Here is a 12,269-nt window from a genome sequence, read left to right on the forward strand (position 1 = left end):
TTGTGATGGTTAATTTATTTGATCATCTGCACTTGCAAGGCTCGGAGCTGGGCAGAGAGGCCTTTGAAGCACTCCCAAACACAGTAAATCATTGGGAACCTTTGTCAGAAAAGTGCTGTATGAACTCAGCCAGGCCATTTCCATCCCTTCCCAGGCCCTCTGGATAACGGTGCCACCCAGCCAGCCCCAAACCTGACCAGGTGGAACTGGGATGTTTGTCTGTCCTCTGGAAAGCAGGACAAGGGGAGCCACAGGGGGACATGCCAGGATGCTGGACGGATGAACAACCAGGATTTCTGGATTGAACAATTTGCTTCTTCATTGTAATTACTGGCTTCTGAAAGACTTCAGCAACTTTGCCAATTTGTACAACCCTCTATTCTCTGCTTTTGGCCTCCACTGTACAGTCATTTTGCAGACAAACAAGGAACAGATGTACACTCTAGAGCTGCCCCAAGTCCTTTTATAGTAAAGGATTTCTGGCCAAACAATGTATGTTAAAAAGAAAAAGAGGGGGAAAAACAATTTTTGCACTTTTTGAGGTATCTCTCACAACAGCCAGACACACATTACAAAATCTAAATCCTCTACACATGATTCTGGAAGGCTCAAGAACGTTCTGTCCTGGAGCAACTCCTGCCCTTGGCCAACACCCACGTGGGGAGCGTGGCCAGACCTGCCCACAAACTGTGGGGACACCAGGGGCAGCCCTGGGGGCTCCTGCTGCCGCCAGCAACCCCTTCTGCCCCTGGACCACCAGGACACAGCCTCTGAAAGCAGCTACAGAATTCCAGAGGGGCTTCAGGTGGAAAGGACATGAAGGATCATCCAGTGCCACCCCAGCCATGGGCAGGGACACCTTCTGCTGTCCCAGGCTGCTCCAAGCTGTTCTGGAATAGCTCCAGGGATCAAGGGGCAGCCACAGCTTCTCTGGGAAACCCCTTCCAGCCGCTGCCCATGCTCCCAGCCAGGAATTTCTTCCCAAAATCCCAAAATCCCATCCACCCCAGCCCTCTGGGGAGCCATTCCCGTGTCCTGTCCATGGTTAACCCCGCTCCGCGCTGCTCAACGTGACGAGGGAAGTCACAACCTCTGGGAGCTTTCCTGTGGATCTTCCTGCCACGGGATCCCTCCCCGGGGCCCAGCCCAGGCCTGGGAGCGCTGTCCCAGTGGCCAGGGCAGTTCCCAGTTCCCAGGACAGCTCCCAGTTCCCGTGCCGAGGTGTCCCCAGCGTCGGGAAGCGCCGGGCGCGGCTCCAGCCCCCGAGCCGGGACACGCAGCCGCTCTGCAGAGCTGAGGCAGAGCCCTGGAGGTCCAGCAGAGCCCAGCTCTCATGTGAGGAGCATTCAGGGCCAGGACAATGCCCCCATTCTGGTGCTTTATGAATATCCTCCCCAAATGTATGTTTAAGGCTGCGCAGTCCCCGCAGACAAACACTTGTTTTGTTAAAGAGATCCCGGGCTGAATTGAAACCCAGCACACGCTGCAGCTCTGCAATATGTCACCGAGAGCCCAGCATATACAAGTTATACATTAGCCAACACTCTGTGCCATGAAACACTCCAGAAAGGCGTCGCTTTAGGAAGAGGGAAAGCCTGCACAGATTAATGCTCGTGTTTTCCAGCATCTCCAGACGGAATTCTGGGCGTTGGGAGCTACAGAGAGGATGGGGGCCGGAGCTGTGAGTGAAAACATCACAGACCTTTCACCATCACAGGGTCAGGGAATCTCCTGAGCTGGAAGGGACCCACGGATCCAAAATCCCAAAATCCCACCCTGGGCATCCCTGGGAGCAATGTCCAAATGCTCCTGGAGCTCCTGGAGCTCTCAGTGCCCAGCATGGTGTGAGGGAAGAGCCTTTCCCTGAAATCCAACCTAAACTGGAGCAGAACTAACTGGCATTTCCCAGCAACCACGTGGGCAAGAGCACAACCCTGGGGCCAGCTGGTGTGAGCACATGAAGTGATGGCAACCTGCTCAACCCTCCAGAACCGAAACCAGGATGTGATAAACGGGAAATTCCCACTTTTTAAGCACCAGCAGCTCCAAGAGCTGTTACCTGACCAGCCTAAGCCCTTTGGCCCCAGGGTAGAGATTTTCTCTAACCCAAATATAAATCAAATGGAACAAGCTGGTGTCACTTATTTCCCATCCCGAATTCCCAAATGGACTCTTCCAAACAAAGAAAACAATAATCCAGCTGAGTTTGTCTCAAATGTGGCTGCACGCTGCTCACCACAGAAGTCCTCAGCAGCCGGATCACCAGCACTGCCTGCAAGCACACTGCAAACTGCCCTGCTGCTTTTAAACACTGATCTTCTGCTTACCAAAGAAAAATCCCATTTACACCTCCCAGCAGAGGTAGGAAAAACCCTCCAGAGGCACAGCTCCGGCCTGCCGCTGTCCCCACACCTTCCAAGGACACGGAGAGGGAGCAGGAAAAGCAATCCCTTCCCGTGTCTGCCTTCCTGCACGGGGCAGTGCTTGGATCCTGATCAGAAAGTGCTTAACTCAAAGCCAAGAGGCAGCCCAGATGCTTAAAAATCAGCTGGTGCTGAAGTGCTGCCGCATTAGCATGTGCTGCATAATTCATGAGCTCGTGCTGGGGAGAGCAGAGCAGGTCGGGGTGCCAGGGCTCCAACACGGATTCCTGCGGGCACAGCCGGGTGCCAGCCTGCCCTGCCAGACCCAGGAGAGAGGCAGGGCTGGCTCTGGGTCACAGAATCCCAGAAATCTGGGCTATTCCCAGAGACACTGCCCCTGGTCCCTGGCAGTGTCCCAGCCAGGCTGGACAGGACACTGGGAGGTGTCCCTGCCGTGGCAGGGTGGCACTGGACGGGCTTTAGGGTCCCCTCCAAGGCAGGCCATGCTGGGATTCTGTCACTCTGGCCTCGTGCCCTTTCAGAGGCTGTGTCCTGGTGGTCCAGGGGCAGAAGGGGTTGGTGATGGCAGCAGGAGCCCCCAGGGCTGCCCTTAATGTCTCCCAAGTTTGTGGGATATTGGGAAGGAATTCCTCCCTGGGAGGGTGGGGAGGAGCTGTGGCTGCCCCTGGATCCCTAGAAGCGTCCAAAGCCAGACTGGACAGGGCTTGGAGCACCCTGGAATGGTTTTGGTGCAAAAGGGGCACCAAACTCTCCTGCTGAACATCACCAAGCCCGACAACAACCCGTGCAGCAGAACCTGCAGCACAACCCAGGGGATTTTACATTGCCTGTGCCCAAAATCCACAGTGGGCACCAGTGCCAGCCCTTTCAGCTGGGCACAGCAGTGCTGGTGGCCCTGGAGCACCTGAGCCCTGCCCCAGAGACCCTTCCCAGCCACCTCCCCACTGCCACCAGCCAAAGCCAGCCTCACAAACCATGTCACAAACCATGTCACAAACCATGTCACAAACCACGGCTGGCTCAGCTAAGGAAAGCAAAAGCAAAAGTGCAACCAGTCCCAGGGATTTCCCACCTCCAAAGGAGCACTGGGCTGTGCTCATTCCCCCTTCCAGCTACCGAGCTGGAAGAACAGCAACAGCCTGGAAAAAATGAGCAGAAAGCTCCAAAGTCAGAGGGTGTTTGAGGGAAAGGCAGGGATGGCACAAGGTTTGTCCCTCAGTGAGCAAACTAAAATTAGAAAGTGAATGTCAAAGGTTGGTTTCATTTTAGGATGGACCCAGAGCTAGAAATAAGGAGGAAAATAAAACCAGCTACTCCTGCAGGGTCATCACCCCCTCAGCCCCAGATCAAGGGGGCAGATTTAAAGCACTTCCTCTGACAGACTGGGCAGAAAAAATCATTTCTTCAGCAGGTGCTGGACTCAAAATGGGAGCAGGAAACTGCCTGGACCCTGTGGAGACAGGGGTGGTACTGATACCACATGGAACCCATGGATCCCACATGCCCAATCCCTTCTGCAGCTGGAAGGAGCACCCAAAACTCCAGCAGGGAAAAACCCAAAATTCCAGCAGGGAAAACCCAAAATTCCAGCAGGGAAAACCCAAAACTCCATCAGGGAAAACCACTCCCCTTCTCCAAAGCAGCCACACGAACACAGGACAGGGCTGGTAATTACCATGCACACCTTCACATGGATGTTTTACTCCAAAAGGGGCTGGAGTCTTTAGAAGTTGCCTGAATGATTCACAGTCTCTGTCCAGCAATCCCAAAATACAGTAAAAACAGCAATGTGCTTCTGGAAACACAGGAGGAAATCAAACATTTTGGTTTGTGTTTGTTATCTGCTGAGTTTCACAGTTCAGGGGGAGAAGTTTCTGTGCACTTTAATACCTCCTCATGCAGCAGGAAAAGCTGAAGTGATTTTGAAATGAAATACTGAGGGCAGCCACCCGTGGCTTCAAGTCATTCAATCACCAATCAGAAACTACTCAAGAGCCACTGACTGATTTCAGATCACCTTGTAAACTCTGAATTTCATCCTGCACCTCTCAGTTCTTTCTTCAGCATCACCCAGGACATGGAGTAGCTCACAAAAGAGCATTTCACACCTCAGGGCCAACTCCTGCACGACCTTGCTCCTGCAGACAAAACAAAAATCCTAAAAACCCCTTTATCTCTCCCACAAGGTTAAGGAAGTTGATAGAGATGTTTGATAAAGCTTCGATGCTCTGAGGAAAGAGGATGGGACAGGTAAAAGGTAAAGGCAGAGGGTTTGCTTGACCTGTTGTTGTTCACCTTAAACAACATTTAATGTGTAATTTGGAGGGTTCATCCCTCCACCATCATCCAAATTAATAGGATTATTTGGCATGGAAAAATGGTATACCAAAAAATATATGCATCTACATCAGCCCAGCCATTTTAGAAGTCTTGCAGGTTTCCAGGAGCTGAAATTAATTTTAGCAAGGTTGCCACCAGCTAAATACCCACCACAGTACCCTCATATTCCAGACACTCAAAGGAAAAAATCAGTTCTACAAAAATGTTCTCCGGTGATGTCTGGGTGGAAAAACTTACAAATGCCATCCATCCCCTGAGTGACAAAGCAGCTGGGCAGCAGTGTCACCACCAGGCACTGCTGTACATTTAACCCCTGTGAAATATATACATTTAACCATGTGATTTATGAGGTTGTTTCTTCAAGCAATAGTGTCACTGGCCCAATCCCTTCACGAGACCTTGAGGAAAATCTCCAGCAGCAGGAGCCTGTCAGAGCTGAGGCCCGAACAAGGAAACCCCACAGGTCTGTTTGGGTTCTGCATTTCAGAAATCTCACTTTCCTCAAGATTCCCAAAGCCACCTCAGCGTCTCTCACCTCCCAGGACCGCTCCCACCTGCATCAGGTGTTCCAGGATCTCAACTCTAATCCATCCCAAGGGAATCCTGTTAAATGCAGGGATCACAACAAGGAACCCAGTGCCCCACAAAGCAGGGAGGCTGATCCTATCCCACAGATATCTCCTGCAGCCCCCTCGTGCTCTGTCACGATTTGCAGACCCTAAACCATACATATATATATATATATATGTATGTATATCTTTTATAAAACAATGCCTAATGTATCTGATAGACAATGAGGAAGGAGAACAGCTGGGAAACATTAAGAGTTTTCACACTGAGCTTCCAAGCTCTTCAGCAGGAGATACTCAAGCTGCCTTCCCTGGGATGGAGAACGACGCTGGGACGAAATCCAGGGGCAAGAAGGGAATTCCAGCAGAAGGGAGCTGCTGCTGTGGGCAAAGCAGGAACAGGTAGGTGCCTCACCTGGGGATGGCAGAACACCCCCTCACCCTCTGGCCGAGCCCTCCACCCCAGAGCAGCGGGCACAGAGGAGCCCTTTGTGCACCCAAACCCCACTGGGAGGGGGAAGAGGATATTTCCTGTTAACCTCACCGCAGATTTGTAATCCAGCAGTCAAATTATGTCAATCACAGCTCATTAGGCAGCGATTTCCCCTGCCAAGCCCGGCCTGGCTGCTTCCTCCAAACCACGTGGCATCTGCAAACGTGCAGCCCCGTGCAGGGTTCAGGGAGACCACCCTGCTGCAGGAGCTGCAGAGCTGGGACTGGCTCCCACAGCTCCCAGCTCCGGTGCCACCCTGTCTAGGGATGCCTCTGGCAGCCCTGCCTGGGCTGCTGAACTGGGGTTTGCTCTCAGCAGACCTGGGGTGCTCACCAGAATTCAGCATTTATGCCCACATGTCCATAGGGAAAGATCCCACACAGCTGAGAGGAGAGAGCACTGGGGAAGGGACAAGGCTGGGGTGTCCCCAAGGGGATGTGCCAGTGCTGGGAAGCTCAGAGCCAGAGGCAGAGCTGAGACCCAGCACAGCCAAACTGGGAACTTGGTGGCAGAACCACACCTCTGCTTCCCTGGAGTTCACATTCTGGTGTAACCCTGAGAGGAAGGGAATTACCTCACAGGAAAAGGGGAGAATTCACATCAGCTTGAAGGACAGAAGGAACAACACAGCTTGCAGACTGAAACCTGGATCTCTCTTGGGCTGTCCTCCACATTTTCTCCTTGAAGTACATCACATCAAACACATCCTCCTGGAACACACACACACAGAGCCCAGACCCCACCAGCACAGACTCAACACACCAACCACGGCAGCACATTTACTACAGCAGTGCCCAAAACAGCCCCAGGAGACACAGACCCACGGGGAAAACCCTGATTATTGCCCAACAGACCACGAGAGTGACACAGCCAGTGACATCCCTGTCCCTCCGTGGGCTCAGGACATCCTCGGGAACGCTGAGGGCACAAGGAGCACAAGATTTGAGAACTTCACCCAAAAAACGTGACCTGGAGCAGTGCCCATCATCCCCTGCAATTTATGCACCTCAGGGAGGATCAGGAGGCAGGGAGGTGGCAGTGTGTGTTCAAGGGGACCACATGGGTGTTTGAGGTGACCAGGTGTCTTTGAGGTGACAGTGTGTGTTCGAGGTGACCAGGTGCATGTTCGAGGCAGACAAACCACCACAGCAGAGCCCTTTCTCGACACAAAACCCTCTGACAGCCCCACAAACTACAGCTGGCACACATCCATCAGCTCCAGGCACAGCATCCCCTGCTGAAGGGACTCCAGAGATGCTGGAGCAGCTCACGACAGCGCGTTTGAGGTGGAAAAAATAAAGCATTTGGTGTCATGGCACTCATGGTGAAATCATGGCAAGCATGCTCCCCTCGTGGTTTGGAGGGCCAGGGCTCCCTGCTCTGCACAAGGGCAGAGAACAAAACTTCCAAACACACAGGAGGGACCTCTCCCAGACAGGAATGGGCACAACCCCCCAGTGTGAGGAGGGAGACCTGCACACAGCCACTCACCCTGTTCATCAGCGTCCAGATCAGCCTTGGGAATTTCATCAGAGATCTGGAAATTGGTATTGTCAGCACAGCCCTCGGGACCTCACCAGGGCTCTGAGTGTGCCAGCAACACCTGTGCCAGGCTAATTTCTTAAGACAGCACATAAAGAAGGTGAGATTTAGTCTTATAACCTTCAGCATCTCCTTCTTCAGACTCCCTGCTTCTGATTAATCCTCTCTCCCCACAGAAAATATTCCTCATAGTTTTTCCCCTAATCATTCCTTTCTCGTTAATCCCTGCACTTCTCCAGCCTACCCCATTCTGGGGTATGACCAGTGGCACAGTCATCTCTCCCTCAGAGCCACAGAGAAAACAAAATAATCACAGCCTGGCAATTTATTCTTTCATGAATTGGTCAGAAATTTCCTGGAAGCTGCAGCAACACCAGTCATCCCAAGCTGGCTGCAAGAACAGCACAAAGGTGATTTTTGGGGCTGTTTGAGTCTCTTCTTCCAGCTTCTCCCAGTGGGAGAAGAGATCACTGGGGGAAAAATCATCCCACACCACATTTGTACAGACTGCCCACCTGCATGGCCAGCCTCTCCCTCCAGCAAAGCTGCAGCACTCATCCTCGCAGCCTTAATTGAAGTCCATCTTCTAAAACCTTCCGAGCACCCCAGGAAATGACAGGCTGGGTGCTGTTATCTCCCGTATTTACGTTACACGTTTCTAAGGCTGCCCCAAATGACGTCTCTGCCTCTTACAGATGCCATCCATCACCATCCCCGAACCCAAACCCACCGATTTCCTCCCGCAGACCACGCAGGCAGACGGAGCCAGGAGCCCCTCTGGTAGTCACAGATGAATCCAGACCGGATTCTGAGCCATGTGCTGCCTGTGGGAGCATCTCCCATCGCCAACACGACCCCGGCTTTCCCCGACAAGAGCAACGCGACACCAGGCTTTTTTCCACTGTGCCTAATAATCGTAACATCTCACTCGCCATTTGGCTCGTCAGTGGGGGTTCCTGACTGAATAGGCTTATTCTTTTCTTAGACATGATAATCTAATTGGGTCTAACCAGAAATAATCCCCAACACACACCAGTTGTGAATCCTCGCCCAGCGCCGGGAGCGTTTCAGGGAGCGGGGGGGCGGCCCTGGGATGCGGGACGGGAATTACCCCGGCAGCTCCGGGCTCCCCGTGGCTCTACAGCGAGCGCAGGGCATGGCACGCACATGGAGCCGCTGCCCTCCTCCCCCAGCTCCCGTTCCACACGCAAACGTGGCTCCCAGTAAAAAAAGCACGGCAGAAAAGAGACGGAGCCGCGCTGCCTGGGTACCCCAAAGCAGCGGGAGCTTTGCCCAGGGAAAGCTCAGCCCTTCCTTCCCGCAGAGCTGATCTCACAGAGCAGCGACCCGTCCGTGCTGCCGAAACGAAACCCCCGCTGGCCCGCACGCACCCGGGGCAGCACCGGGATGGGCCGGGGGAGAAAGGACCGCGGTGTCCCCCGGCGGGGGGGACGGCAGCGGGGTGGCCCGGGCAAAAAGAACGGCGGCGTCCCCCGGAGGAGAAAGGCGGAGGTGTCCCGGGGGGCACAGGAGCGGGGTGTCCCCGGCGGAGCAGGAGCGGCTGTCCCCGGAGCGTCCCCGGCGGAGCCGCTCCCGCTCCCCGCGGGCTGCGCTCCGCCGGCGCTGCCCGACCCGGCCCCGGCAGCCGCCCGGGCCGGGGCACGGCGGCCCTCGGGGGGCTGCGGAGACAAAGAGGAGCCGCGGCCCCGTCCCGCGGGCGGCACCGCCCCGCCGAGCCCACCTGTGCCCGGCCGCGGCTCCCGAGCCAACTTTGCGGCGCTCCCCCCTTCCCCCGCCGCGCTCCTCCCCGGCGGCCCCTCCGCGCTGCCCGCAGACAATGGGGCCGGCGCTCACCAGCACCACGGCGAAGCGCTCCTCCAGCTCGCCGGGCTCGGGCATGGGCAGCTTCAGGGGGACGCTGTGCGCCCTCAGCTCCGTCTGCTGCGCGTCCACGCTCCCCGCGTTGCCCATGGCGGCCGCTCCGCGCTCTCCGCGCCCCGCGCCGGGCGGGCTCCGCGCCCCGCGCTCGCCCTCTACCACCGCGGGCGCTCCGCGGCGCCGCCGCCCGTCATGGCTCGCCGCCCTCGCCCTCCTCCCCCCGGGGCGGGCTCGCTCCGGCTCCGGCTCCAGCCCCGGCTGCGGCTCCCCCGCATGCCGCCCGCACAAAGCCCCGCTCCGCCCCCGGCCCGCGGCGCCATGGGACTCGTAGTCCCGCCGCCGGCCGGGGGAGGAACGCGGGCGAGGGCTGGAATGCCTGGAAAGGGGTGGAAAAGAGTGGAAAAAGGGGAGAAAGGGGTGGGGGAGACCCCGCCGCCTCCGTTTTGCCTCGGCGGCCGCGCCGGCACCGGCCGGGAATGAGTGGACGCAGGGAATGGTTTAAGCGAGGGCAGGGGGAGAGCGGAGATTCGGGAGAAATCCTTCCCTGGCAGGGTGGCAGGCCCTGGCACAGGGTGCCCAAAGCAGCTGCGGCTGCCCCTGGATCCCTGGCAGTGCCCAAGGCCAGGTGGGACGGGGCTTGGAGCAGCCTGGGACAGTGGAAGGTGTCCCTGCCATGGCAGGGGTGGCACTGGATGGGCTTTAATGTCCCTTTAAACCAAACCAGTCTGGGATTCTGGGATGCTGTGATTAACTCTAGACCTTTGCTGTGGAAAGCCGTGGCCTGCTGCTCGCCAAAAAGGCTGCAGGTGGCCAAGGACTTGGTCCCCCAGCCCTCATTCTGAGTGAGGGAAATCAGGATTGAATTCACCACCCCAACACATCCCTACCCGAGCTGGAGCTGCCTGGGTGTACTCAGGAGGTTCATCCTCCCCAGCATATCAAACCTGCCCGTTCCTCAGGTATGATCCCCCATTTCTTCAGCGTTCCCTGCAAGTTCCCTCCAAGGCAGGGTTTCAGCATCCCAGGAACGCAGGGCTGCTCAGGAAACAGGAGCCTGGAGCCCTGACCCTGGGAGATGCCATCAGCCCATTTGGTGACTCTGCTGTCCTCACTGACATCTGGTTAAATCCCAAATCCAAGACCTCATTCCCTCCTGTCAGCCCCACCAATCCATTTCCCACTGTCCCCTATTAGCATCCCATTATCCTTCCAGGGAAGAACGATTTTCACTCAGCTCTCACCTTCAGGACAACACTGGCGCTGCTGCCTCTGCTCCTGGCCATGGAAACTATCCACGTGGAGATTAATTTGGGGGCAAAAGCAAAAGGATAAGCATCCTAGTTTGGAAAATGACCATTCCTTCATTTCCATTCTCTGGGATAAGGGTTGTGCCAGGGGCAGGGCTTAGGAAGTGCCGCAGACTCAACGTGCTGGGAATCCTGGATGGCAGCACACGCAGTCCTGCAGGGGAAATCCATGCAAGTGACAGGCACACAGCTCCCTGTGAGCTTAAACCCACTACTAATTAAATGGGCTAGTTCCAATTAAAAAAAAAAAAGTCACACATCCATAACTGGGATGGGGAGGAACTCCTTGTGCTGGCTCACTGCCCACCTTGCCCACAGAGCACCAGGACGTGGCCTGGGATCCCGAGTGATGCCAAAGGTGTGGATTTCCCACTCTGCAGGCCCCAGGACCGGCTCAGGATTTCACAAAGTGCTTTGTTAAAAGCCTGAAAATCAGGCAATATCCTTGGTAAACAAAGGTTTGGATCCTGGAGAGCTCTCGGGAGTTAATAACAACGTTATTGTCGATAGCCAAGGAAGGGGTAATAGGTACTTGGCCCCGTGTCTTTTATCTAAGACTATCACAATTCTCTGAAAGATTAATTAGTTAATTAAACTTCATAACAGTGCTGTGAGATAAGGCAGCCTTAGAGTACCACTGATAACAGAGGAGGGCAGGGAGCAGTGGCTGAGGACAGTCCCCAGCAGAGGATCCTTCTCTCTCCCAGCAGCAAACCGCCAGCAGGGCTTTTCATGACCTGTGGTGACAAACTCACTGCAATGTCAGGATCCCAGGATTTTCCCAGTCAATAATTCCCACCATGGAAGCACTCAACAGTTTTCTGATGATCCTTGTGGGTCCCTTCCAGCTCAGCAGTTTCTGGGATTCCCTGAACCACCTCAGCGTTTTTACATCCCTCTGGACACCGGCAGACCTCGGGGGACAGGGGGATGCTGCTGGCCACAAACACCTGGGACAGGCTGGGAAAACTGCAGGATAAACTGGATTCCTGGGTTTCAGCAAGAAGTCAAAGGCAGCTCTAAATCCTGCTATGAGGCATATTCAGGTCAAAACCAGCCTTGCAAAATGTTTAATGAATTTAGGCATCCTTACACGCATTTAACATCAATGCAGCAGAGCAAAGAAAAGAATTCTTTTAAAGGATGAGAGGATTTTTAAGCAATTTTTTGTTGTCTCTAACTGGGATGTCAACATTTGCAAGTGCCAGAATTGGCGTGGGTAAGTGAAAAAAGGGACTTAGCTGGCTCGTGCAACGTAAAGAAATTATTCTGGGATAAAAACTAATAGACAAGACCTTTGTTTTCACATTTATTTATTCAAATAAAAGAAGCAGCTACACAATGTGCAGTTCCCAGAGCTCATCCCAGGCACCTGGGTGATTCACACTGGATGATGCCACCAGGGAATTCTTGGTCTGCCCAGGGGTTAATGGCCATACCAGCTCTGCAAGGGCTCCGTGCCATGAGTGTGTGTGGAATTTCACTGGAGAATGAGACTTCTCAGCCTTTCCTCAAGGTCTGTTTGTCACCAAAATCTCCTCATAACGAGCTGGAAGTTATGGCCAAGTCATTGCTAAATTCCCCTGACCCAACTGCTCTGTTTGTCACCAAAATCTCCTCATAAAGAGCAGGACTTTTGGGGCTGAGTCATTCCTAAAATCCCCTGACCAGTCTGTACCTATTTATATACAAGAAGAACCTCTGAAGGGAAAAGATTGATTTGTGAACCCTCATTTTCCCTGGTGCTCAGCACTTC

The 12,269-nt window shown here is 54.6% G+C and overlaps 1 protein-coding gene across 4 annotated transcripts in view; it reads right to left on the minus strand.

Annotated features, from left to right (window-relative positions):
• Window positions 1-9,371, minus strand: part of FMNL2 (formin like 2) — a 115,334-nt gene extending 105,963 nt beyond the window's left edge. For all 4 annotated transcript variants that reach the window (XM_084209522.1, XM_084209521.1, XM_084209523.1 and 1 more), the window contains exon 1: window positions 9,183-9,371. In XM_084209522.1, the coding sequence (XP_084065648.1) occupies window positions 9,183-9,299 (117 nt within the window). In that variant the 5' untranslated portion in view covers window positions 9,300-9,371. The remainder of the gene's footprint in view (window positions 1-9,182) is intronic.
• Window positions 9,372-12,269: the final 2,898 nt, after the last annotated feature.

Source organism: Fringilla coelebs (genome assembly GCF_963513975.1).
Source record: "Fringilla coelebs genome assembly, chromosome: 7".
Lineage (NCBI taxonomy): Eukaryota > Metazoa > Chordata > Aves > Passeriformes > Fringillidae > Fringilla > Fringilla coelebs.